Below are 26,434 nucleotides of genomic sequence, written 5' to 3' on the forward strand. Positions count from 1 at the left end.
TTTTTCTTACTTAGAGGAAAGTGTTAAGCCAAAAAGGCTTGTGATAGCTCATCCCAAGTAGTAATAGGACCAAGGGGTAATGAATGCGACAACTCCCTAGCACAATCCTTCAAAGAAAAAGGAAACAACCTCAACAAAATGGCATCATCTGACACTTCATTTATCTTTAGCATATCACTAATCTCAAGAAAATGTGCAAGGTGCACATGTGGACTATTAGTAGGACTTCTTCCAAACTATGCTTGTTGAACCATTTGACAAAGCAAAGACTTCAACTCAAAATTGTTTACTTCCACTCTAGGTCTTGTAATGCTTGGTCTAAAATCACCAATAGTAGGAAAAGCATGATCCTTGACTGATCCATTGTTATTATTATTGTTGTTGTTAGCCATGGCTTCCTCTTATGCTTGTTGTTGCTCTTGTTCTCTTGGAACTCTAACTTCAGCTTTTCTTCTCTTAGCCTCTGCTCTTAAAATTTTAGTTATCTTTTCAATCTCAGGATCAAAAATTAAATCAATTTCCTCACTTCTTGATCTTCTCATACAATAGATAAGTACCTGAAAAACAAGTCAAACAAACTCTCAAAGTAAAGTTGTAAAGAAAAATAAAAAATAAAAAATAAAATACTCAAATTAACCAAACAATTAATCGTCTAATATCAAACAAAATCAAAATCCCTAGAACGATGCCAAAAACTTGATGCATACTTTCCACACTTTCCGCAAGTATACAAATTGTTCAAGTAGTAAAGAAAATATATCATCCCATAGAGATTTGATGTTTGAGTATCAAACTATAAAAGTCACGATTATTTGGGCTACCAATAAAGTGTATCCAAACTAAAGAAAGTAAATGCACCAATTAAATGGAAATATAAAGAAATTAAGCGATGGATAATGTAAATAAACCTATAAACTAAAAGTAAAATAACTAAATTAGCAATGGGTATATAAAACTAGAATTACTTGATTGCAAAGGTGATTCCAGAAATAGGCTTCATGAAATGAATTTTGTTGAGATTTGGATAGGTAAAACCAATTTTAAGGGAAATACAAATTTGAAGGAATTTGATTCTGAGCTTCTTTAATTTCCTTTCAAGCAAATTAAAGAGTGTTTTAAAGAAAACCAAACTCCATTCTCATACAATGTTCATTCTACCCAAAACCCTTTAAGCACTTTAATAAATTATAAAATTTCCTCTTAACCCACTAGTTTATCTCTAACACTAGGTGATTAAGTTCAATATCTTAATTATCTATCAAAGATTTTCACCTTTCAGTCTTTCAATCTAAGATTAAGAATACAACCCAAAGGATACCAACAATGGGTATGTAAAATAAGCACACAAGATATGAATCAAAATTTATATATTTCAAAATCTGGTTAAAACTAGTCCAAATCCACAAAATAAAACTCAAATCATTATACCCAATTCTAAAATCTAAGAAATCTACTTACTCATAGTTGTTTTTATAAGAAAGAAATAGGAATAAGGTAGAAAAACATGAAAATAGACTAAAAATTAAAGAACCCAGAGGAAAAGAAGTTCAAATCTCTGAAAATGTCAGTTGAAGACATCACTCTTTAGGTCAGATTTCCTTCCCAAAAATATCATTTCTTCTTCCTTTCCTTTAGTTTGGCTTTCTCTCTCTTACTTCTTGTAAAAAGGTTGAGAAAAAGATGTGTGTATATATATATATATATATATATGTCATATTTTTACCCTAAAATACTGATGTGGACTACTGCAAGTACACGGGTCATTTAAGTAGTATAGAAAAAGATATTATTTCCACAGAGAGTTGTATTTCAATTAAATTTTTAATGTAAAATAAATTATGTTAAAATTGTATTTTAATCAAACAAATAAAAGAAATTTGAGAATTTGAAGCTTAAGGTATGAAAATACAAAATTCAATTCAAATAATGACTAATTTAATAATTAGCAAAACAAAGAATTTGAGAATATTAATAATGAAAATTAATAAAATGATATTAAACTAAACACTCAAAAATAAAATTCCAAGCAATATTTGATAAAAGACGATTCCGGAGTTAAAGATTTATATTTAAGTCAATATTGGATTTTTCTAGCTAGACCAATCTATGAAATCTATGGGTTTAAAGGAGACCAATTCCAAAATCCTTTGAAATCTCTTTCGAGTGAGACAAAGCATACCTGAATTAACTTAATCCTACTTTCGTGGAGTTAAAATTAACCAAAACTCATTAAGTTCTTTAATCAATCTATTAATCCCTCTTAATCCTTAGTCTATTTCTAGATCTAAGCTAATTAATTTCAATTTCTTGATTATCTATCACTTAGTCTTCTCTTTTCGGTGCTTCAACTAAGGATTAAGAACACATCTTAATAGGGCCCTTCATTGAGCCTGTGAATAAACACATAAGAAATGAATTAAACCTCATAAATTTTAGTAAATTGGGACTAACCCAGTTCAAATCCACAAAAATAACTCAAATATTACATCCTTAACTCCAGAATTAAAAGAAACTACTCACAATCCATATTTAATACAAAGGATTCTAAGTAAATTAGGAAACAAATCAATAAAAGAAATGTAGAAAATGGTGAAGAAAAGAAGAAGATTTCAAATCTGATCCAAAAATGGAAGAATGTCAGCCGCTGCTTCTTTTTCCTTCCTTTTCTGTGTCTTCCCCCTTACTTCTTATAGCCAAAATGAGGTAAGAGTCCTTATATATATTCTCTAACAAAAGCCCTAAAAATGGTATGTGTGAGGTAATGATTCACGTGAGAAGATCTTCCTTCCAGCCCATTAATGAAATTATGCACAAGCTATGCAAGATCTTGTGCATATCTGACAGTTTCCAGAGGCTTCCCATGAAGTTGCACAAGCTATGCAGGTTGCCTATGCAAGTTTTTACATGTTTTGAAGTCTTCCATGAAAGTACACAACTAAACTACACAAGCTATGTAGCATGTTGTGCAAGTTTTGACCAATTGAGGTGTTTTCCGTGAAGCTGCATAGGGAGTCTGCAGAAGCTATGCAGTAAGTTATGTAAGTTTCAGTTATTTAAAAATTCCTTCCATGAAGTTGCACAAGAGAAGGCATAAGTGCACAAGCTATGTGGCACGTTGTGCAGATTTTGACAGGTTCAAGGTTACTTCTGATTTCTATGCAAAAGCTGCACAGCCTGTGCAACACGTTGTGCAGATTTCAACAACTTCACATTCTTCAATTTCAAAGCCTTATTTTAGCACTTTTGGACTTAGAAATCACTCTTTACTTGCATAATTACTTTTTAGTTTCTCAAAAATACCATTTTATTTATAAAATGAAAGCAAATTTATAAATTAGTCTAAAAATTAATAATTATAAAAAATTAACTAAATGACTAATAAAATTAACTAAAAATAACTAACAAATCAAAAAAATGACTATAAAATCTAACTTAAATGACTATATAAAATGCATGTATCAAATACGCCCAAACTTAAATATTTGCTTATCCTCAAGAAAACTTTAAAATATAACACAATTTTGGGGTGCCTTATCCATGGAGTTATGAAAATCACCTACTAGAGCAACTTAACACACCTTTAGCCATACCATCAATCTATATAACCATCCTTCAAGATGCAAAGAATCTAATACTCACCCAAGCGTTCACTGCTTAGCCATCAAGTCAATTATTATTCTAAATTTCCAAACCAACCAATCATAGGAGAAAGTCATACTCAAAAAGAATTCTAGAATAATCAATAATCAAAGTGTCTTTATATAGAATGGTGGAATTTAATGAATGTATGAATAATTTTCAATCCCATAAGCAAACTTCCTAGCCCCATCTCCACTAATGTAACAAATACTATCAAGAGATCAAAGGTCTTTTTAGGGATGTAATGGGGCTATGGGGCTCAAAATAAGGCTAACAAGAAAAGGGGTAAAAAGAATTCAATGCAAAGCGTGAAAATATTTTCAATCATGAAAACATAAGGTATACTTTTTTTTTTCTTTCCTTTTTTTTAACCTTTTTTTTAAAGAGAAGAAAAATACACAATGAGAATTTTTAAGTGTTAGCAAATTTTACAAAGTGCATAGAATGAAGGGACTACTTGAATACTTTAAGTTTGTATCTTGTATCTTCTCTTGATGATTGTCCCTAAAAATACCACCTCCAAACTCATTTTCTTTAATTACTTTGGGTGTATTTCTTTCAATTTGAATAATAATAATGAAAAGTTCATATACTAGCACTTTTGCATAAGATAGGCATCTCTTCTCCCTTTTATATATTTTATTTTTTACTCTTTTTTTTTATAATTGTGTACCAAATATTATGCATGATTATTCTCATGAAAAGGGTGATAGTGTTTGATTCATTGGCTAGGTAGCAATAATGGTTTTAAGAAAAATTTAGGTGTATGTAGGCTCAAAGGGGTTTACAAGGGTTAATTTTAATTGGGGAAAAAGGTAAAAGGTTTGAAATGAGAATGTTTAAGTCAAAGAATGCCTAATCATCTCTCTTTCAAGTGCCAGCTGATATTTTGCCTTGAAAGGTTTAGAAAATTTATTATAGGATTGGTGAGACATCACTTGACTATCTTTTATCCTATAGCTCTCTCTAAAACTCTAATTTCTCAATAACCAGTATGGTGACTTTTTGGCTAAAAAGATATAGGCAAAACATAAACGCTTCAAAACTTTGCACCTCTTAAGAAACTTTCAATCCACAAATCCAACCAAAGGTAAGCTAAATCACTTTTATAAGCAACTTCTCATAACTCAAAGGACTTAGCAAAAATTTTATTTCATGAATGCATGGTTCCTAAAAATGAAAAATGCATTAACTAAATATTAGAAATTTATATGCAAATTTTCTATATGGTTGCTATATGAAGTATTTATGTATGTATGTATGTATGTGTGTGTGTGTGTGTGTGTGTGTAAAATATTTATAATATGAATATATGATGTATGTATTGTATGAAATGAAATGCACTTGGACTAAAATGCTAAAAAAAAAAAATTTAAGCAAAAATAAGTAAAAATTTTATATACACCCTTAAACTCAAAATGGACATTATCCTCAATATCAAAATAAATGCCAAGATGGAACAAAAAAGATTTAATGAATGAAGAAATTCAAAAGGCTCAACAAGACGTAAAATATTGATGAATTACAAGTAAGTGCTAAAATAGTTCGATTCAAATTTCAATCAATGAAGAGAATAAACTTACTTGTAATGACAAGAATATAAAGCATGCTACAGAAAGTGAGAAGAATTTATCTTAAATGAAGAATTGGCAATTTAGAAATAATTAAGGTTAAAAAGTCCCTCAATAATGCCATTAAAGTGAATGGATTTCTTAGAAAATAGTGCTACATAGGTTAGTGCATGGGCTGTGCAAAAACTATTATAAATAGTAAATTCCACAAAAATGTGCACTACGAATAGTATTTTCTGTACAATTAGCTAAGTAGCAATAAAACTGGATAAGCCGTTCACCAAGTTGTGTAGTTTTCAGCAAAATGAACAAAAGAGCATGAACAGTGCTATAAACTTAAAAATGCATTCCAATATAGCTGCTGGAGCCTAAAACTCAATTGAAATGAAAAATATAAGCTGCATAAAATCCATTAACATTAAAATTAGGACCAAACATGAATAAATGCGTTGTTTTTGCAAAGTAAAAGCATCAAATTATGTTGTGAACAGTAATTTTTGGACAAATATATATATGTGAATAGTACCAATTTCTACTGAATTGCTCTATGAATAATAAATTTTGTAGAATTTGCCCTATGAACAGCAAATTCTGCAGAAATCTCAATTTTCGCACTTACTAAGCAACGTTAAAATATTAAAAACCATCTCAAACAATGCCAACTCATTCTCATTCAAATAATACACATTTCAAAGCTCAAAATTTAATCAAATTAGTATTTGCTACAAGAAATATCCATCTCAAAAATCTGGATTTAAAATCAACACATTAAATCAAAATATACACACCGACTCAATTCTCAATTCCATAAATAAATGAATCATTCAACTCTTTAATCCAAATGCACCCTCTCACATCAAATATCAATATCATAAAAATAAATTCATTACATCACCTCAACCACTTATCATAATGAGAAAAGCAAGAGATGAACTCCTTTAAATGGTGCCTTTTGCACAATTCAAGCTTTTGACAATTACTCTCCTTCTTGCCAATTTGATAAAATATGTTGTATAATAAGCACAAATCAAATTTAGAGCCAAATCAATTATGTAACCTAATAAGCACATATTAAAAGAATAGAAAACTCCCTCAATCTGCATTTTCTCATCTTCCAACTAACAAGTATATGTACAAAGCAAAATTGGACAATTGTCAAAAATTGAATCTAAGGGTGATTGAAAACTAGGAAAAAAAAAACAAATAAAATAAAATTAACCAAAACAAAATAAAAAGAACTTGGGGTGCCTCCCTAGAGAATTAAGTTAAGGTCATTAGCTTGACCCTTATCATATTTCATTGTGGCTGGAATTGGAATTTGTTGCCTCTATTCCTAACAGGTGCTTCAATAAATCTATACTTCATCTTCTTTCCATTGCATGAGAAAATCCATGTCGCTTCGTTTAAAAATCTAACCATTTCTTTCTTGAAAATCTTTGGTGCACCTTTTTCTGTTAGAAATGGTTGCTTAACTTCAATTTTTTGCACTTGCTTAATTTGAAAAATTGGTGCCATTGGAAAAAGTGGATTACTCTTCAAATATTGTGCAAAGGCTATCACTTTTGGTTTTTCATCATTAATACTTCTTTTATGGACAAGACAATTTTCAAGAGAAGCTTTCGGACAGCTCTTTCTAAAGTACTCTTCCACTAACTCATCAGCTATATCAATTCCCAATCATGAGTCTACATCTTTATGTTGCTTCTTCTTGGCATTGCCAATGTTGAAAAGTAATTCATCCTCTCTAACTCTAAGAATGAGCTTTTAGCCTTTGACATCAATCAATGCTCATGCTGTAGCTAAGAAAGGCCTTCCTAAAATGATTGGCATATGAGAATCATCTTCCATGTCCAGAATGACAAAGTTAACTGAGATATAGAATTTTCCAACCTTGAGTGGGACATTCTCTAAGATCCTTTCTGGATACTTAATTGATCTGTCTGCTAATTGAAGAGAAATGTGGGCTGGCTTAAGATCTCCCATGTTGAGCTTTTCATATATGGAGAGGGGCATAAGGCTTACGCCAGCCCCTAAATCACATAAAGGTTTTGTAAAACATGATTTCTCAATGTGGCATGGAATTGAAAAACTCCCTATATCTTTGAGTTTTGGAGGAAGTTTCCTTTGGAGTATGGCACTGTACTCTTCTGTTAAGGCTACAGTCTCATGATCTACAAGTCTTACTTTATTTGAGAGGATTTCTTTTAGAAACTTCGCATAAGAGGGCATTTGGGAAAGAGCATCAATGAAAGGCACATTGATGTATAGCTTCTTAAAAACTTCTAGAAACTTCCCAAATTGTTTGTCCAACCTAACTTTTTGAAACCTTTGTGAAAAAGGAAATTGTGGCTTATAAGGCTTTGGAGATATGTATTTATCTTCTTTTTTTTCACTCTTCTCTTTGCCTTTTCTTGTACTCTCTTTCTTTTCACTCTCATTTCTTTCATTTTCCTCAACATCTTCCTCATTTTCTTTCTTCTCACTTTTTACACTCTTCTCATTATGCACTATTTTACCACTTCTCAGTGTACTTCCTTGGGTTTTCTGTCTAATTAGGAAGTTTCCCCATTAATTTGGTACCTGAAGAGCTTGCTTGTTGTGCAATCTAATTTTCTAGCATCTTATTGTATGTCTGCATTTGTTCCATCCTTGCCTTTATCTCTCTCATCTCTTCATCATGCTTAGTTTGATTAGTAAGAATTTATTGTAATAAAGTCTCTGTGGTAGAACTTTGTTCTTGCTGTCTTGGTAAAGGTGCAAGATTTGTATTCCTTTATTGAAAACTAGGTGGTGGTTGCCCATGTTGCTGATATTGATTCCCTTGCTATTGTGGTGGAAAGTTCTGTGCTGAAGCTTGATTTTACTGATTTTCCTATGAAAAATTAGGATGATTCATCCAAGCAGGTGAAGGATAATCCACTCCACAACTTATTGTTCCTTCTGCATAAGCAACTTGTTGAGAACTTTCAGAAGATGATGATGAATTGACTAGCATACTTAGATCCTCCATTTTCTTAGCCAGGTCATTAGTGAGTGCATCAAATTTGGCATTTATTATGTTGAATAGATCAAGCTCATACATTCCAGAAGCTTGCCTCTTTTGAGTTGGAGCTGGCCCTATTGGACTACTCCAAAGATGAGTGTTCTTTGCAATTTTCTCTAATAACTCATAAGCTTCATCTTCATGCTTAATGATGAATTCCCTTCCAGTTTGAGCATCAATGATTCCTCTGATAGCAGGAGTGACATTTGTGTTAAAATTCTGGTTTATCATCCATTTAGAAATGGCATGATGTGGACATTGTCTCTCCAACTCCTTCCATCTCATCCATGACTCATAAAGAGTCTCATCTTTTCTTGGTCGAAAAGCAATCATTTGATTCCTCAACTCTTGAGTTTTTCCAAGTGAAAAGTATTGGGCAAGAAATGCATCAGTGAGCTGCTCCCAATTTGTAATTGAGTTGTAAGGTAAAGAATCAAGCCAATCCAATGCTCTATCATTCAAAGAGAAAGAAAATAATTTTAGTCTTATTGCATCATCAGACACTCCTGGTTGCTTTTACATGTCACAGATCATAACAAACTTCTTAAGATGGGTGTGTGGGTTTTCTAAAGAATGACCCCTAAATTGAGAATTCTAAATCATTTGAAGTACCCCGAAATCCATCTTATAACTATTTACATCAATCTTTGGTCTTGCTACGCTCTCTCAAGTCATCAAGATGAGGGAATGCATGATCCATCATACTTCCCCTAGGCACATTAGCATTTACTACTTCTTCTCCTTGAGCTTCATTTGCATTGTTCAGATTGTTTGCATTATTACCACCACCAATTCTAACTTTTTCTTCAGCCATTTTTTGTTCAATTTCAGCTACTCTCAAAGCTTCTTTTCTTCTTCTGGTCTCTTTCTTATTGGCTCTATAAAACTTCTCAATTTTAGGATTGAACAATAAAAATGTATCACTTGTGCTTTTAGCTCTTCTCATAAAAGATCAAAAAGCACTTAAAAAGAACAAACAAACATAAGGTGAAAAGATAATATAAAAATAAAATTCTAGAATAACAAAAACAACCAAAAATTTAATCTTAAATAAATAACTCTCCGACAATGGTGCCAAAAACTTGATGTGGACTATCATAAGTGCACAGGTCATTCAAGTAGTATAGAAAAAGATATCATTCTCACAGAGAGTTGTATTTTCAATTGAATTTTTTATGTAAAATAAACTATGTTAAAATTATATTTTAATCAAACAAATAAAAGAAATTTGAAAATTTGAAGCTTAAGGTATGAAAATGCAAAATTCAATTCAAATAATGACTAATTATTAATTAGCAAAATAAAGAAATTGAGAATATTAATAATGAAAATTAATAAAATGAGATTAAACTAAACACTCAAAAGTAAAATTCCAAGCAATAATTGATAAAAGACGATTCCGGAGTTAAGGATTCATATTTAAGTCAATTTTGAATTTTCCTAGCTAAACCAATCTATGGGTTTAAATGAGACCAATTTCAAAATCCTTTGAAATCTCTTTCGAGTGAGACAAAGAGTGCTTAAATTAACTTAATCCTACTTTCGTAGAGTTAAAATTAACTAAGACCCATTAGGTTCTTTAATCAATCTATTAATCCCTTTTAATCCTTAGTCTATTTCTAGATATAAGCTAATTAAGTCCAATTTCTTGATTATCTATCATTTGATCTTCTCCTTTCGGTGCTTCAACTAAGGATTAAGAACATATCTTAATAGGGCAGCCCTTCATTGAGCATGTGAATAAGCACACAAGAAATGGATTAAACCTCATAAATTTTAGTAAATTGAGACTAACCTAGTTCAAATCCATAAAAATAACTCAAATATTACATCCTTAACTCCAGAATCAAAAGAAACTACTCAAAATCCATATTTAATACAAAGGATTCTAAGCAAATTAGGAAATGAGTCTGAAAAATAAACTAAGAACTAAGAAACCCAGTAAAAGAAATGTAGGAAATGGTGAAGAAAAGAAGAATATTCCAAATCTGATCCAGAAATGGAAGAATGTCGGCTGCTGCTTCCCTTTCCTTCATTTTCTGTGTCTTCTCCCTTACTTCTTATAGCCAAAATGAGGCAAGAGTCCTTATATATATTCTCTGACAAAAGCCCTAAAAATGGTATGTGTGAGGTAATGATTCACGTGAGAAGATCTTCCTTCCAGCCCATTAACAAAATTATGCACAAGCTATGTAAGATCTTGTGCATATCTGACAGTTTCCAGAGGCTTCCCATGAAGTTACACAAGCTGTGCAGGTTGCTTGTGCAAGTTTCTACATGTTTTGAAGTCTTCTAAGAAAGTGAACAACCAAATTGCACTAGCTATGCAACATGTTGTACAAGTTTCGGCCAATTGAGGTGTTTTCCGTGAAGCTGCATAGGGAGTCTGCATAAGTTGTGCAATAAGTTGTGTAGCACGTTGTGCAGATTTCAGCAAGTTCCCAGTTACTTCTGATTTCTATGCAAAAGCTGTACAGCCTGTATAATAAGTTGTGTAGATTTCGATAACTTCACATTCTTCAATTTCCAATCTTCATTTTAGTACTTTTGGACCTAGAAATCACTCCTCATCTATACAATTACTTTTTAGTTCCTCAAAAATACCATTTTATCTACAAAACAAAAGCAAAATTACAAATTAATCCACAAATTAGCAATTATGAAAAATTAACTAAATGACTAATAAAATTAACTAAAAATAACTAACAAATCAATAAAATGACTATGAAATCTAACTTAAATGACTATATAAAATGCATGTATCAAATGCCTAGTGGAAAGAAAAGACAAAAGATACAATGATTGGTAAAGTAGAGAAAATAATTCTAATCAGCATAAAAATCTGTCAAGCAATACTACCCAATGTTGAATTTTAACGTGCCCAGTGTTGAATTACTAATGAAATCACACAGGGCATGTCGCCCTGTCTGAAAATAGCTACCTCAACAAATTTTCTGCCTTGCTGTGACTGATGAAGTAACATGCCTCATGTTGAGGCTCAGGAAAATTTCGATCACTCTGCAACTTTCTTCAATTTCTTCATCACTTTAAGTCTTCAAATAACATCAAATTATTCCCAATTGCTCCTTTTCATCTTTGAATCATCTCAAAACCTATTGAAAACATAAAAAAAAAAATCCAAAAATTGAATATAAAATACTAAAATTAACAATTTAACTAAATTAAAAATGCTATAAAGTACTAAAATAAAAGGCAAAATAAATACAAAATGACCTTAAAATACCTATATAAAATGTGTACATCACCAAGCTTGCATAATAATTGCTTAGCTAGTGGAATCATGCACTTGGAGCTTGTTTAAGATCATAGAGCGGTGGAGGCAACTGACATGATCTAGATAGTCAAAATGAATAAACCTTAAAATTAAATGGTGAAAAATAAGAGGGGAAAGTAAATTACAAGCATTTTCCATCTTTATCTCGTTTGGAAGAGAGAAAAATTGAGGAAAAAAGAGAGTAAGGATGGAAAGTGGGACCATTTATTTTCTCTTCAATTTAGAGAGAGTGAGAGAAAAATTGATAAATTATATTTTTATCCCTAAAAGTTTTTTACTTTACTCAAAAAATAAAAAGCATGCAATAGAAATTTTACTATTTATAAAAAAAACTTTCTTTGTCCTTTATCATCTTAAAATAAAAATTTTATTTTTCTCAATGTTTCATCTCCTCATTTTTCATCTTTATTTTCCTTCCTCCTTAAAAAATTTTTCAAATGGGCTTGGTTTTCCAAATAATAGCCCTTCTCTTCCTGGGCCTAACCCTCCCTGCTCATCCTTTGAAGGGAGAGGCCACTTGCTTTGTAGTTGACAATACTGGGTAGTAACCTTTTTTTTTTATTATTATTATAAGAGTATTTCTCCATATCTATTTTATAGTTTACAGGAAACTAATCTTTTTATATTTATAACTGTTTTTTCTAACAATATTTTTTTTAAGGATCGAATCTAGGCTATTTCCTTTAGATTGCTGTGAATCTTACCACTGTATCAATACTTATTGATAATAGTAGTTATTTTCTTGTTATCCTACAAAAGCCCTTTCTATATTCACTTTGGCTAAAAATGAATTAGTTTTGAAGAATAAATTATTTATTTATCCCCAACTTCCTTTCTGCTAAGCCCAAAAAATATCATGGACATAGTGTTCATTATTCATTCAATAAAATACTTCTTTTATTAGTATTTTTTTTCCTACACGTAAAATATTGATTTGTTATTTTAACTTTCAAATAATATTACTTTTTAATTAAGGAATTAATATTATATCATATTTTTTATTTTAATTACATTAATTATAATATATAGCCTTCATAAAAATATAATAATTAAAGATCTAATAATTCCTAAATCGATATATTTTTTATTTATAGAATTAGCTAAATTAACATTAAAATTAATATTTTAATTTAAATAATTAATTTTTAATATTTATATCACATCCTAAATAAGATAATTATGAGTTATTTCACGTGCAATAACGGATAGAATACTTAAATGATGAAAAGCTGGGTGTCAAAGTCGGTAAATCTGGCTCCATACCACGGCATATTATAGCTGATCACACCTACATATGGAGTTGTCGATGGAAAAAGATAAAAATGTGATGATATTTCTGATGATTTTATGTGTTTAATTATATCGGCTGTATAATTAGTTTGAACTTCTAGATGGGTTTCAATGGGTTAGAATCATACTGATTTCTTATCCGTAAAGAGCTCCCCTAGTACTGAAAGCTAACAGCTAATACATCATTAATAGGACATCTTTGGAATATCCGTGGAACTGCAGAAAAAGGACCTAGCTCTCATATTAACCATGTCCCACATTTCTGTGTGTGCTGATCCACTGATCCTTAAAGCAAAAGCAGTTCAAACGGTATTTTTTTTTCATTCAATTTGATCAAGAAACAAGTTGCATTTTGATGGATTAGATTGACTAAACTTTATGCAAGAATTTGATCAAGATATTAATTCTTTAAAAAATTTGATTCGAGCGGACTGATGATTAAGGAACTGTCAATTACAACTAGGCCATTACTTCAACGTTTGCTAAATTTTTGTCGTCCAAAAGCAAGATAATGTCTTGCAACTTGCTGGCAACGATAGGCATATCCATGTGATATCCCTTGTGAAATATGCCTTTCTGCTGGGACCCTGGTCGAGAGCACTGTAAGAAAGCTTTTCATTTATATATGCCTTCATCAAGGGCATACCTAGCCACCCAGTGCCAGAGATCTTCTTTACTTCAATTTCAAGTTCTTATACTTATTCAATTCAATCAAACACTTTGCAAAGAATTCAAACATGGGGATTCGCTTGCCCAGGATTGTTAGTGCTAAGCAAATTCTACGACGGATTCTTTTGTCACAAGAGACAACTGATGTGCCTAAAGGCCACTTTGCTGTTTATGTTGGAGAAAATCAGAAGAGATTTGCTGTTCCAATATCATATTTGAAGCATGCTTCATTTCAGAACCTGCTAAGTCAAGCTGAAGAAGAGTTTGGGTTTCATCATCCTATGGGTGGCCTCACTATCCCATGTAGTGAACAAGTCTTCGCTGATATGATTTTCAGTTTGTAGACCTTATCAAGAAATGCTGTAAAGGATGTTACATAATGAGGATATAATATAGTGTAGAAGATATTCGCTATCTAACAATACTAATCTATGTATCAATTTTGGATTGACAAATGAAAGTAAATATGTTTGAATTATTTATTGTTTACATCCTTTAATCATCATATATTTATGGAAAGTTAATCTTGAGCCCAATTCTCTTCTTCTTGAATTCTTGAATGTTTTCAAGTTTTCTGGTGTACCCATTTAAAACAAGTAATTGAGATGAATCTTTCTGGTTAATTTGCAGATGGAAATTTTTTCATTCAGCCAAATTGCTTTAACCATATTGGAAACTAAAGCTAGTAGTCAGAAGTTTGTAAATGCAGGTATATGTGAAACTTTGCTGAGGTTGAGCATCTACAGTACTCTTTTCAGGGGGTCCCTGATAATTATTACTTTTCGATCGAATTTGTTGTCTCAGCCAATGAGGTCATGTTCTTTTCATGGTTAGGGTCACTTGTACGATAGTGCTGCAAGGCAAGTGGTGATGGAGACCAAAAGTGGAATAGCATTCATTTGAATATTCGCTTTGGCTAAGTTGATGAATTGGATTTGCAGAAAGTGGGAAGTTAAAACCATAGATTCTTTTTTCATCGAGCAATGACAAAGCCATTAAATTTACCCCCAAATCTTTTAGTTACAGATATTAATCCTATCAGTGGGCATTAATGAAGTAAAAAAACTGGCAGACATGAACTTACTTTGTTTACTATGATACTGTGAAAAATGAACTCCCAGGAATGATTGCTTCTCTCAAGATGCTGCCATTGAAGCATCTTGGAAAATGGTATTTTAAGATTTCAAGTGACGGAGACTGATAGTAGGGAACAAATCATGTGAACTTTATGGTAGCTTATCTAAAACACTGATGGATCAAGTTTTGGAAAGGTCAGATATCAGGTACGTTATGTATTAGTCTTTCCAGCTGTAACACAAGTAGCTAGTACTTTCTGATGAGATTGGCATCTCTTTGAACAGATTGAGAAACTAATAGTACCTTATGCCTCGTATGGTCATCATATGAACTAATAACTAGTTTATCTTTTTTGTGTCTGTTAGTATAAGGGATCTAAAGACATAGTGTCGGTGCTGAATGCTGGAGGTCAATGTTTTCACCTGATCATAGACTTCCACTAACATGTATCATGGTGATGTTTAGAATTTGATCCACATATTAGTTGTTTTATTATTTGTTCTTTAATTTGAATAGACTGCCATGTATATGTCACCATAAGCAAGTCATGATACAATGCTTTCAATTGCTAAGTAGTAGGCCAAGATGAATTATAGCAGAGAGAGAAATTTCTTGAATCTCTTCTTGATCTTCAAATTAGTTGGGAGGCAAACCATGTGATTGTTTATGAAATGTGTCTTTCAGGGGACCACATTGCAATTTCCACCCAATCCAATCGACGGTATGGTGAAAGTTTTTGCCATGTATATGTATGAGTAGCAAGGATAGCAACCCAGAGCCAAACTTGCTTTGATTTCCAGTCTTCCAAATTCAAACATCCCAAGGAGTTCTTGATCAAGAATTTGATAATGGGTATTCGCTTGCCAAGGATCGTGAATGCTAAACAAATTGTAAGGAGGATTCTCTTGTCACAGGAAAGTACTGCTAATGTTCCAAAAGGCCACTTTGCTGTCTATGTTGGAGGAAATCAAAAGAAGAGATTCACTGTTCCAATATCATACTTGAAGCATCCTTCCTTTCAGAACTTGCTGAGTCAAGCTGAAGAAGAGTTTGGATTTAATCATCCACTGGGTGGTCTTACAATTCCATGCTGTGAGCAAGCCTTCACTGATCTCATTTTCAGTTTGTAGGCATCATCAGAGTCAGAGATGATATGAATTGATTATCATCCTATAGGACTAGTTTGCTCTAACTTACTAACCTATCTACCAATCTTGGATTTAGAAATGGAAGTAAATATATTTTTTCTTTTATTGTTAGCATAAAGTGTATATCATGATTATACAAAATCAATTTCAATCCAATAATCTATTGAAGATTATGAATGTAAAATTTAAAAACATAACAGAAAATTTAAAAACATGATAAAAGTTATTGGCAACATCTTTTCAATTTTATTGGAGATAATCTTTATCTTCTTTCAACTTCTTGTCTGCAGCAGTTGAGATATCTTCAACACCTTGTCTTGACCTTAACTGAAGCTCCAACATATATTCATTCAACAATCAAAAGTTATGGAAAATGATATTGGATTTTAACTTGAACTAATACAAAAAATCTTCATAATAGTTGCCAACATCACAACACTTAGTGTCACAGTCTTCATCAGCAGCATTCAACAATATTAGCGTTTATATTTTATCAAAAGGTGAGGAATCAAAAAGAAACAACAACAAAGATAGGTTGTAGTAGATTCGGTCCAGGACGGAATCAGTGATTCTGATCCGTAACTCAAAGAGATTAGAATCGAACCAAAGAGTCCTCATGTCCCAATTTCAGTTTTAATTTTGATTCGGTCTCGATTTAATTTTAATCAAATCTAAAAATTGAAATTTTTATTTTTTTAAAAAGAACAATTCAATTTTGACTCATAACTAGATCAGTTGATTCCGATAAAATTCAAAGTCAGTTTAGGCCACTTTCAGTTTGGTTTCGATTCCGGTTCTGAATTGTACTGTGGCCATGTCGTAGTATTTGTTTTTACATTTAAATTGTCAATAATTTATGTGCAATGGTTGAATTCACAGGAGATATATATCCATGGGATATCTAAACTACTATACGGAAAAAGCAGGATATGATGCAAAACTTGTTCTAGTCCCTCTTTCAAATAGAAGTACTATGGTTAGGCAAAATTAGTGGGCTGGTGATGGGGACCTGACGGTAAGTGATAGCTCATGTGAACTTCAGGGGTCTTGTCAGAAAAGTTGATGCATTAAAGTTACAAAAGATGGGATATCTCACTCATTCATGAGTGTAATTTCATTGAATATATATAGGTTTTCTTTTGAAGAAAGGATTTAAAGAACCTTATCATCAAATGTATATGAACTGCTTCAGGAAAGTAAGACGAACAAGTGAAACATCCCACTATATTTTGTAACTTTTAGTTCATCAACTAGCCAAACAAGCTGCTGTGAAGTTCACATGAGGGATTCCCTACCTTCAGAGTCCCATCACCACTGGATGCTTGAGGCATGTCCCTCCTGTAAAGAGAAAAGATTGAAAAGTCATTATTTTGCTTAAATAATTGGTAGGAACCTGTCAAATTTTAGTCCTCCCTGGAAGTGGTAGGTCATGATGTTTCAGAGAAATGAAAATTGGTGAGCCATATTCCTTATTATTGATAATTAGGTTGAAGACAGAATCATGTGATCCTTCATGAGCATTAGTAGACCTGGTCCAAACCACTTACTAGCTTACGTTACAGGATTTCCACTACACCCTTTAATGTGTGTATATATATGCACAAACATTTAGTTTGAAAAGCAACCTTGCATTCTCAAGCATCCAAAGCTCCTTTCTTTTGGAAGTTCTTATTGATCTTTCTGTTGTTCATCCATACCAAATTATGGGTTTCCGTTTGCCGGCTGTTCTTCGTGCTAAGCAAATTCTTCAGAGGTCTCCAACAGCAAACCAAACGGCTTCAGCAGCCATGGACGTGCCAAAGGGCTACCTTGTAGTCCACGTTGGAGAAAAGCAAACGAAGCGATTTGTAATTCCCATATCATACTTGAACAATCCTTCATTTCAAGACTTACTAATCCTAGCTGAAGAAGAATTTGGATATGATCATCCAATGGGTGGTCTTACAATTCCCTGTAGCGAAAACATCTTCATCGATGTCATTTCTTGCTTAAATCGTTCATGAGACTCTGAACATTGAACACAATTTTGTAAAGAATAGTTACAAGTAAAATGTACGCAAAAAGCAGGAGCATTAATCAAATATTTTTGTTTCTTCAGACTCTGCAGTTTTATAATAGATTATGTTCTACACTTTCACTGATAATGTTTCTCAATTGTATGGATAAAAACAAGGTATTAACAAATACATCTTTGGCATTTGCTTCAAAAAGTAGCCTTGGGCCAATGCAGCTAGGTTTATCTTACCTTGACTTGACTGCTCAGGAACACAAGTTTTGACACTTCAATTCAATTTTAGCATTTTGGACAACATTGCATATATCTCTGCATGAAAGGTTGAGCACACTGAGGTGGTAGGGAATAAGAGACTTAGCAACTTTAGATTTTTCTTAATTAAGACATATTCTCAAACCAGATGGAATGAAGAAAACAGATTAAGGCTTAGTTGAGTTGAATTTGTATGCATGTGGATCTTGTAGTTAAAAATGCTGATCTCCCTAAACAAGGACCTCCAGAAAATTGCATAATTGTTGTTGATCACTCAAATGCTCAAGTTGCAAATGCTCTTCTTTTTTTTTCAATTTTTTACTTCCACTCAATAGTGGACTTGTCTTTTTTAGTGGAAAATTTGAAAGAATTGGCTATTCTTACTTAGACAACTAAAAAGATCAATGCATGATATCCATTTAAATGGAATATCATCATATAAAGAAAGCAGAGGTCCCCAACAGCTTGGCTTTTCCAAGAAATGGCTTGCATGTCTGAAACTTGTCTTCTATGATATCAGCCAATTAGAGCAGTACAAGCTTTCTCATCCATATATATACTTCATATGAATTGGGGTTCTATAGAGTCTCTAAACAAGTACCAAGTTTTTTTATGATGAGTTGGAAGACAAGGCCATGTGTACTTCAAGTGCCTCCGTCTCTGATAAGTGATCACACACTACACAAAATGCCCTCTTCTCTACTCATCCAGATTTTCATAGATTTTCTCACATCCCAAACAACTATATGTACATATACATGGATTACTAGCTGCACAACCATATCAAGTCCCAAATAAGAAAAGAAAATCTGCCCTTTTGATCATTTGCAATTTGCAGTTTTCATCATCTAAACAATTACATAGAGCCATGGCTATTCGTTTGCCTGGTATTAAGCAAGCTACTCAGATTCTTCGTCGATCAAATTCATTGTCCAAAGGTGTTCCTAAAGGCTACTTTGCAGTTTATGTAGGAGAAGAGGAAATGAAGAGATATGTAATTCCAGTATATCTCTTGAAGCAGCCTTCATTTCAAGAATTACTAAGCAAGGCAGAAGAAGAATTCGGCTTCAACCATCCAATGGGTGGACTCACAATTTCATGCAGTGAAGACATCTTCATTGACTTAATTTGCCACTTGACTAGATTGTAAGCTGCATTAGAAAGAAGGAACAGAAGCAATTTTGTAAATCTTGTAGATTTTTTTTTAAATTTTCCTTTTGATGGAAGAAGAGATGAGAATAAAAAAAATCTTTTCTATATATCCAGAATTCCACATAGTTATAGTATTCTTTTATATTATCCATTTGTCGAGAAATTTTAGAATATAATCATAAATCACATAACAATTGTATTACAATCATTGATCATGATGGGTCTCATGTGAGTCTTGATTCTTGAATTAATGAATCTACTTTTATCATTTTGAATTGAAGCCGAGGCAGCTATAGCATCTAAATTAAGCCTTGAGATGTTTGTTATGTAAAAAAAATTGCAATTCGTATAATAAAAAATGCAATGTTTAAAGATTAATTTTTCTACGTAGACATGAAGGACCCATGAAAGGCCTATTGCTGGCTGGAACGTGTCCTGGAACTTTCATTCTGGAAACAGAGAAACAATGTGGCGGGTTGGTAGTTGGTACCCACCATTCTGATTATAAATGGCTAACAATAATAGTCCTTCACTATTTACTATGCCAATCTGTGGCTGGTTTTGATGGGAAGTGCTGGTGGCCTGGTAGGACATCATTCACGCACTCTTCATTGTGGTTTGTCTTCCAAGTTCATGTCCAAGAGCAATAAATGATTTCCAGCCTAGAGCTTTATAAAAAAAAATTCAGGAAATAACAAGATTGTCCTGTCAACTTCTCCTTAATTTTCCTTACAAGGAGTTGCTAGACAGTACCATGTGCTCCTTGGGTTACCTATGTCGCCTAGAAAAACCCACCAAGAGGACTCTTCACCACTCGCCTATGCTTACAGTAGATTTTCTCACATACCCTCTCATCTATATATACTCATGCATCACCCCACAGCCAACTCAAGTCCTCAAGCATCACATTCTCTACTTGCAAAGCAAAATTTTCCCTTCTTCTGTATCATTTCTGAAAATCTCAGCTTCCAGAGAATTAATCATAATGGCTATTCGTTTTCCTGCTATTACACACGCTAAGCAGATTCTTCGCCGATCAAATTTGCTTCCAAATCAATCTTCTTCTAATTTTACAGATGTTCCAAAAGGCCACATAGCAGTATATGTTGGAGAAGGCCAAAAGAAGAGATTCATAATTCCAGTATCATTTTTGAATAAGCCTTCATTTCAAGAATTGCTAAGAAAGGCTGAGGAAGAGTTTGGATTCAATCATCCAATGGGTGGTATCACAATTCCCTGCAGAGAAGACATCTTCATGGACTTGCTTTACGTTTGAATTGATCATGATATGTAAAATCAAAGACAATTTTGTACATTCTCTGCACATCTTTTTGTTCTTTTCCAATGATATCTAAAGACAAATATAGTCCTTGTTTCACTCAAAAGTGCATGTTACCCTATGATCATTTCTTCAGCCAGGATAGCTTTTCTCTGATTTATTTGCAGTAATTTCTACAAATAAACATATCAACCTAATGGTTAAGATCCATAATTCTTGGACTAGTTAACAGATTAAACGAACCTGTAGCACAAGCAAGTCCTGTGCCAGTCTGTCTTAACTGCAAATAAGTTTGAAAAAGAGATTCATGATGCCAGTAACCTATCTGAATCAACCTACAATAAAGCTCTACTGAAAAAGCTGAAGAAGAGTTCGGCTTTGATCATCCAGTTACTTGAGATTATAAGTATTTTATTGTATCCCTTCTCATTCTGCTCTCTGTCATGGCCAATTAATCACTGCTGGATATGAGTTTTAGTACTAGAAAGTAAATTTCTCTAAGCAACTGAAAACTGTGAGAAGAGATTTCAATTTGAAGATTTATGTAATTGTCTTTTGATCATATTTGTGATTCAATTCCAAGTGCCACACACATATATGTTGTGTTGGACCTTTTTTTTCCTCTTTCATTCTTACCCTTTTTCATTTATGGTTAAGCATCATTTTCCTAAATTGAAAGTTGTGGTTTATCTGAGCAATATTTGTTTAATACATTCTAATAAAAGGATTATTTATGTATTTGAATATGCAAAATTCTGACAATATGTAGGATATTCTTGAGGCTTCAAGAGGCTAGCATAGAAAATGCCAATGTGAAAATGCAGAACAAAAGAAAAAGGTTTTACTGTCCCTTCTCTTAACATGTATGGTTATAAACAACAACTTCCCTGACAAAACTGGTTTACAAAGAAAAAGAACAAGAAAGTTTTCTTTTTGGGTCTGAAAAATTGTCACACTTATATTTGATTGCTTCTGCATTTTTATAATATAATTGTTGCTGAAGATTACAAATTCAAAAAATAACAGAAAATTCAAAAAACGTGATAGAAGTTGTTAGTTTGGAGATAAACTTTCTTCTTCTAACTTGTTATTTGCAGCAATTGAGGCATCTTCCAACAGCCTCAAATAGGATCTGTTGTCATATGGAACGCTTCACGTGAACTCCGATTGGGGTTTGTCTTGAATAGAAGATACATTCAAGAAACAGAACATGCTGGTCTTTTTCAGTTCAATCTTGAGAATGTAATTTGTGCCTCAAGTAATTCAGCTATGATTTTATACTCATGAATAATAGGTGCTTATCCAACATTGGTAAGCATTGTACAGATTCTAGATTTCCCTATTGATGTGAACTTCTATTAGGTGTTTATCCAAGAATGGTTTGATTAAATTGATATGGAATTCCCATAGAAACAAGAGTGTGCTCCTCAATTTTAACTTTCGGCCACATAAATAAGCATTCTACCTTTTCTACATCTCATTAGTTGCAAGTGGTCCCCTGTAGGTTGTTCTTATGGAAATGGCTGGCCTCATTTTAATTGGATTTGATATTCTAATTTATTTGCCCTCCTAGTAAAGCAAACAAAATGCCATAGCATCCACCTTCTGGATTGGGAATATGTGTATTGATTAATGTATTACATAATTTGTGATTCCCCTCTCTTTTCACTACATTTCCTTCTCCAACTAGCATTAATTTAAAGCATATGATTCTACATCCTGCTTGTCTGTTTTTCATCAGCCTCAACTGGCCCACGTTTGGGGGTTTTGATCCAAAATCGGCTCTAATAGCAATTGTAACACCCAAGTAACCTTTAGATCCCAAATCTAAAATGATTAACCAAGTTATTTGTAGTTAGGTTGGCTAGCATAAATTGCTTAACAAATCCATATCCCACCGATATGGAAGTCGGTGGGATGTTACAGATCATATAGTCAAGCATATTCCTAATCCAGGGAACTCTTAGTTATGCTTCTATACCAACACTACTCAACCTTCCATTTTCAATGCTTATTAGGCGGTCCCCCTTGGCTTATCCCAGCAGTTGTAGACAATATGAAAGATATCAATCATCTGGGCCCTAAATGAGTGGTTGGAAGACAAAACCATGTGATGTGCCTTCATAAGCTAGGAGCCCCAGCATACACAAGCAAATGGTTCTCAGCCAGGGATTCATATTTTGCAGGATAGCCCACAGTAATCACTTCTATATATACCTACTAACTGATCTCAAACAACTCAAACATTCACATTCCCTGGTGATAGCATTTCCTCCAAAAAAAAAAATCTTCTAAGCTATTTTTTTTCTTATTCACTTCTCAGCAAAAATAAATCAAGAAAACATATAATGGGTGTTAGTTTGCCTGGAGTTCTTGCTAAGCAAATCTTCCGCCAGTCTTTATTGCCTGCAAGAAAGGCATCTTCAAGTTCATTAGATGTTCCAAAAGGATTCATAGTAGTTTATGTTGGGAAGGCCAAAAAGAAAAGATTTTTGGTGCCCATATCCTACTTGAATCATCCTTCATTTCAAGATTTGCTTAGCCTGGCTGAAGAGGAGTTCGGTTTCGATCATCCAATGGGTGGTTTGACAATTCCCTGCAGAGAGGATACTTTCAATGCTGTCATTTCCAAATTGAGTAGATCATAAGAGAAGGCACTTGAATTCTGGGAATGCCAAATTCAATTGTAAATAAGTGTAGTTTACAAGATTAAACAATTTTGCCTAATGAGAAAAATTATTCGATACAAATTGTTACTTTCTTACTGCACACTCAATTTTTGCAGTTCCTTTCTCTTGTCAAAACTAATTCTCATTGAATCTGATTATCACATCATGAGTAATTGACTGATTTCTCTAGAAATTATCAATTCATTTGCAAATATATCTTAGTCAAATTAAACTTTCCAAGCATGAACATCCTCATATCTAATATGTCATTATGACTCAATTAATTGTATCCTGAAACTCAAAGGCATGTGTAGATAGGATGGTTTGACTCGGTGCAATCTTTATGAAGTTAAGACTCATTAGTGAACTCTGTAGGCTGCCCTGCCCTGGCCTGGAAATGCAACCACATGCTGCTAACTCTGTTTTTCGCATGTTAAATTAACTCATTTGCAAACCATATTCAGACATGGCATTATTTTTCTTTTTTCCTTTCCTTTTCACTTTTTTTTTTTTTTTGTGTAAAGTTACTCGTTAAGGGACTCGATAGAATCAAACTCCAGATTTTAGGGGACTTCAGCACACCATTTTCATCCATACAGTGCTTGCTTCACAACCTACTCAAATACAGCTTCTCTGTTTGTACAACAACCAATCTTAAAGATGAATTTCCTAGTGCTACTCTACAAAGACATATCGACAAGAAGATGTGAATCGCCAGTTCTGTAAATAGCTTTTCATTATAGAGTACATTTTTTTTCAAATGAGAAAAATCATTACATTTTTTAGATTCTAGCCGTTCTTCCTACACAATCAATGCCTCTCTCTTCTTTACTTTTTTCCTCCTATATGTTTGGTACTTAGCTTTGACAGTCATTTCAATATCTTTTTTGCATCATATACCCATAATGATAAAATTGACTGATTAATAGCTAAAAATCATCCGGCCAACACTGCCTTTCTTATATGACTAAATCATGTCCTCTAATGCATAGTTCATTAGTATATTTGGGCTTGCTGTTTTATAGTATTCATACCTGGTTTATTTGGCTACTTGTGTTGGTACCTTCTCAGGCGGCATCAGTCTTGCCCTCTCTGACTAAAAGAACAAACGGTGTCTTGGCACTGACATTCCAAATTTTTCATCGCTGAAAACAACTTGAATTTCTGAGATTTAACAGGTACAAAAGGGCATGTGGGGTTGAAGGCCAATTTCAAGGGAAAAAAACTATAATAAGGTCTAGTCCTAGGAACTTGAACCGTCTAGCAGCTTTGATACGAAGTGCTAGTCCTTGAAATCTCAGGATTTCATTTGTTTCCTAACTTACTAGTGTTCTGAAAACTGTGTTTCTTTCTCCTTCTGAAATTATAAAATACTTCCCAGTATTCCCTTCATTATGTATGCAATAGAAGCTGAATCAGATGTCCCAAGCATCCCCTGACCAACAAAAGGTGTTCCAAATCCAGCTGGGGTCACAGAATTGTGCATCTATTGTTCATTTCCAATCTTTAGCTTGTCCTCCTTTGGTTTATCTCTGCAGCTGTAGGATCTCTGTTGCTCGTCCTCTGGCCCCCAATAGTTCAGTGGTTGGAAGACCAGACCATGTGATGCCCTCATGAACTAAGTCCTAAGAAGACCCCAGAAAACAATCTTTTTCTACAAGTAATTCAGATTTCAAAGGATTTTCCTTTTTCCAAAATTATTATATCTTATATACCCATGTGATGGATCTCAAACAAATCAGGCATTCCGAATTCACATTCCCTAGTTACAACTCTTCCATAAACAAGAAAAATTCTAAGTTGATCTTCTTGATTAACTTCTGAAGTCCACATGAGTTCACTTGCCAGGTGCTTTCTAAGCAAATTCTTAACTAGTCTGTATTGGCCGCTAAAAAGGCATTACCAGCTTCTTTAGACAAAAAATCCATTTATTTGAACGCTAGGCTCTACTCCCTGCCTGTCTCTTCCTCTTCTTTCGAAAGCATACCCATATCGTGCTGTCTTAAGCATGTCCAGTATCCAAGGGTTACTTGTTTTTTGTTGCATCCAAATGTAGAGTATCCATCTGTCTATTTCCAATCTTTTTCTGGTCCTCCATTGGCTCTTCTCACTAGTTGTGCTTGTAGGCCTTTGTCCTTGAACATAATGAAGCAAAAAATTACTGCAATCCCATTGCTTGGAGGACAGGACCATGTGAGCTATGTCTTAAGCATACCCCAGCCAACGAATCTTGGCCACTAACCCAAGATTTTTTATGACCCTTCCAACCATATATATTCACATATTTTGGTTACAACCGACTCATCTCAAGTTTTCACATCCTCCATTGGAACCACTTCAATTCCTTGAACAACAAACCACTTGATTTAATTTCTTCCACAAAGATTCATCAATAACTTTTACTATGGTTATTCGTTTTCCTGCAGTTCTTCTTAAGCAAAGCCTCCGCTGGTCAACAAGCAAATCTGCTTCAAGGTCTTTAGATGTACCGAAAGGTTTTGTAACAATTTATGTTGGTGAGAGTGAGAAGAAGCGATTTCTGGTTCCAGTCTCCTACTTGAACCAGCCTTCATTTCAGGATTTGCTAGTTAAAGCTGAAGAGGAGTTCGGTTTTCATCATCCAATGGGTGGCTTGACAATTCCATGCAGGGAAGAAACTTTTAGACTAGTCACTTCAAGCTTGAATAGATCATAAGAGACGGCTCTTAGAGCCATTCACTGAAGATTGCAAAATTTTGTTTGAGGAATTGCGACTCAATGTTAATACATTTTTCTCTTTCTTTTTGAGCTGAAAAGAATTATGGGAAGGCTTAAAGAATTTCCCCATATGAGAAAATATGAATAGAAGTTCTCTTTTTTCTTGCATTATCAAAGAACATTTTAGTATATTCTTTTCCTCGTAATGCAACTCTTGATTGGCTAACTTTCCCTTACTTGACTATGACTATGTATTCTGCCTTATTTGAATACAAAACATTAATTAATTACAGAAGAATCAATTTGAGAACATAGCTAATTGTCTTAGCATGTACCTAATTCAAGTATTAGTCGCATCTCTGTCTTAACTATAAGTCTGTCCCTGACCTATGTCCAATCTTTAGGAGCACATCAATTGACTTATCTCTTTGGTAGGCTGCTAGACAAGACACAATGGATACAAATCCTCACTACTCTACATTTTGTTGATTAGTCAAAAGGCAAGACCACTTGAGAGCTATATTGTTTTGATCATCCAATGGGCGGTTTGACAAGAAAGACAGAGCAGGTTTATTAATCTGATGACAGATAATGGCGGCGAACACTAATGCGCATCATTATAAGTATCCTCTTTTTATA

General features: G+C 33.3%; 6 protein-coding genes and 1 non-coding gene across 7 annotated transcripts; all 7 read left to right on the forward strand.

Annotated features, from left to right (window-relative positions):
- The first annotated feature begins 8,494 nt into the window (after positions 1 to 8,494).
- On the forward strand, positions 8,495 to 8,602 carry LOC131176383 (small nucleolar RNA R71). The gene has a single exon (XR_009146475.1). It is a non-coding gene; the product is annotated as a small nucleolar RNA R71 (small nucleolar RNA).
- Positions 8,603 to 13,427: 4,825 nt separating this feature from the next.
- Positions 13,428 to 13,985, forward strand: LOC110635454 (auxin-induced protein 15A). The gene has a single exon (XM_021784787.2). The coding sequence runs from the start codon at positions 13,576 to 13,578 to the stop codon at positions 13,849 to 13,851; it is 276 nt and encodes a 91-aa protein (XP_021640479.2). The 5' UTR covers positions 13,428 to 13,575; the 3' UTR covers positions 13,852 to 13,985.
- A 1,124-nt stretch (positions 13,986 to 15,109) lies between these two features.
- On the forward strand, positions 15,110 to 15,843 carry LOC131176336 (auxin-responsive protein SAUR21-like). Its single transcript, XM_058141405.1, has one exon. It carries the CDS (start codon positions 15,433 to 15,435, stop codon positions 15,712 to 15,714), a length of 282 nt encoding a protein of 93 aa, XP_057997388.1. The 5' UTR covers positions 15,110 to 15,432; the 3' UTR covers positions 15,715 to 15,843.
- A 1,404-nt stretch (positions 15,844 to 17,247) lies between these two features.
- On the forward strand, positions 17,248 to 17,829 carry LOC110635452 (auxin-induced protein 15A). The gene has a single exon (XM_021784785.2). The coding sequence runs from the start codon at positions 17,436 to 17,438 to the stop codon at positions 17,733 to 17,735; it is 300 nt and encodes a 99-aa protein (XP_021640477.2). The 5' UTR covers positions 17,248 to 17,435; the 3' UTR covers positions 17,736 to 17,829.
- A 126-nt stretch (positions 17,830 to 17,955) lies between these two features.
- LOC110635453 (auxin-induced protein 15A) lies at positions 17,956 to 19,385 on the forward strand. The gene has a single exon (XM_021784786.2). It carries the CDS (start codon positions 18,867 to 18,869, stop codon positions 19,146 to 19,148), a length of 282 nt encoding a protein of 93 aa, XP_021640478.2. The 5' UTR covers positions 17,956 to 18,866; the 3' UTR covers positions 19,149 to 19,385.
- A 367-nt stretch (positions 19,386 to 19,752) lies between these two features.
- Positions 19,753 to 20,585, forward strand: LOC110635474 (uncharacterized). The gene has a single exon (XM_021784827.2). It carries the CDS (start codon positions 19,905 to 19,907, stop codon positions 20,424 to 20,426), a length of 522 nt encoding a protein of 173 aa, XP_021640519.2. The 5' UTR covers positions 19,753 to 19,904; the 3' UTR covers positions 20,427 to 20,585.
- Positions 20,586 to 22,685: 2,100 nt separating this feature from the next.
- LOC110635475 (auxin-induced protein X10A) lies at positions 22,686 to 23,179 on the forward strand. The gene has a single exon (XM_021784828.2). It carries the CDS (start codon positions 22,778 to 22,780, stop codon positions 23,075 to 23,077), a length of 300 nt encoding a protein of 99 aa, XP_021640520.2. The 5' UTR covers positions 22,686 to 22,777; the 3' UTR covers positions 23,078 to 23,179.
- Positions 23,180 to 26,434: the final 3,255 nt, after the last annotated feature.

The sequence above is a fragment of the Hevea brasiliensis genome, unplaced genomic scaffold (assembly GCF_030052815.1).
Source record: "Hevea brasiliensis isolate MT/VB/25A 57/8 unplaced genomic scaffold, ASM3005281v1 Scaf1, whole genome shotgun sequence".
In the NCBI taxonomy this organism is placed as follows: domain Eukaryota; kingdom Viridiplantae; phylum Streptophyta; class Magnoliopsida; order Malpighiales; family Euphorbiaceae; genus Hevea; species Hevea brasiliensis.

What these genes read in the sequence shown, in the direction of transcription:
- LOC110635475 (XM_021784828.2), top strand. Translation starts at nt 22,778, where the DNA reads ATGGGTGTTAGTTTGCCTGGAGTTCTTGCTAAGCAAATCTTCCGCCAG.
- LOC110635453 (XM_021784786.2), top strand. Translation starts at nt 18,867, where the DNA reads ATGGCTATTCGTTTGCCTGGTATTAAGCAAGCTACTCAGATTCTTCGT.
- LOC110635474 (XM_021784827.2), top strand. Translation starts at nt 19,905, where the DNA reads ATGTGCTCCTTGGGTTACCTATGTCGCCTAGAAAAACCCACCAAGAGG.
- LOC131176336 (XM_058141405.1), top strand. Translation starts at nt 15,433, where the DNA reads ATGGGTATTCGCTTGCCAAGGATCGTGAATGCTAAACAAATTGTAAGG.
- LOC110635454 (XM_021784787.2), top strand. Translation starts at nt 13,576, where the DNA reads ATGGGGATTCGCTTGCCCAGGATTGTTAGTGCTAAGCAAATTCTACGA.
- LOC110635452 (XM_021784785.2), top strand. Translation starts at nt 17,436, where the DNA reads ATGGGTTTCCGTTTGCCGGCTGTTCTTCGTGCTAAGCAAATTCTTCAG.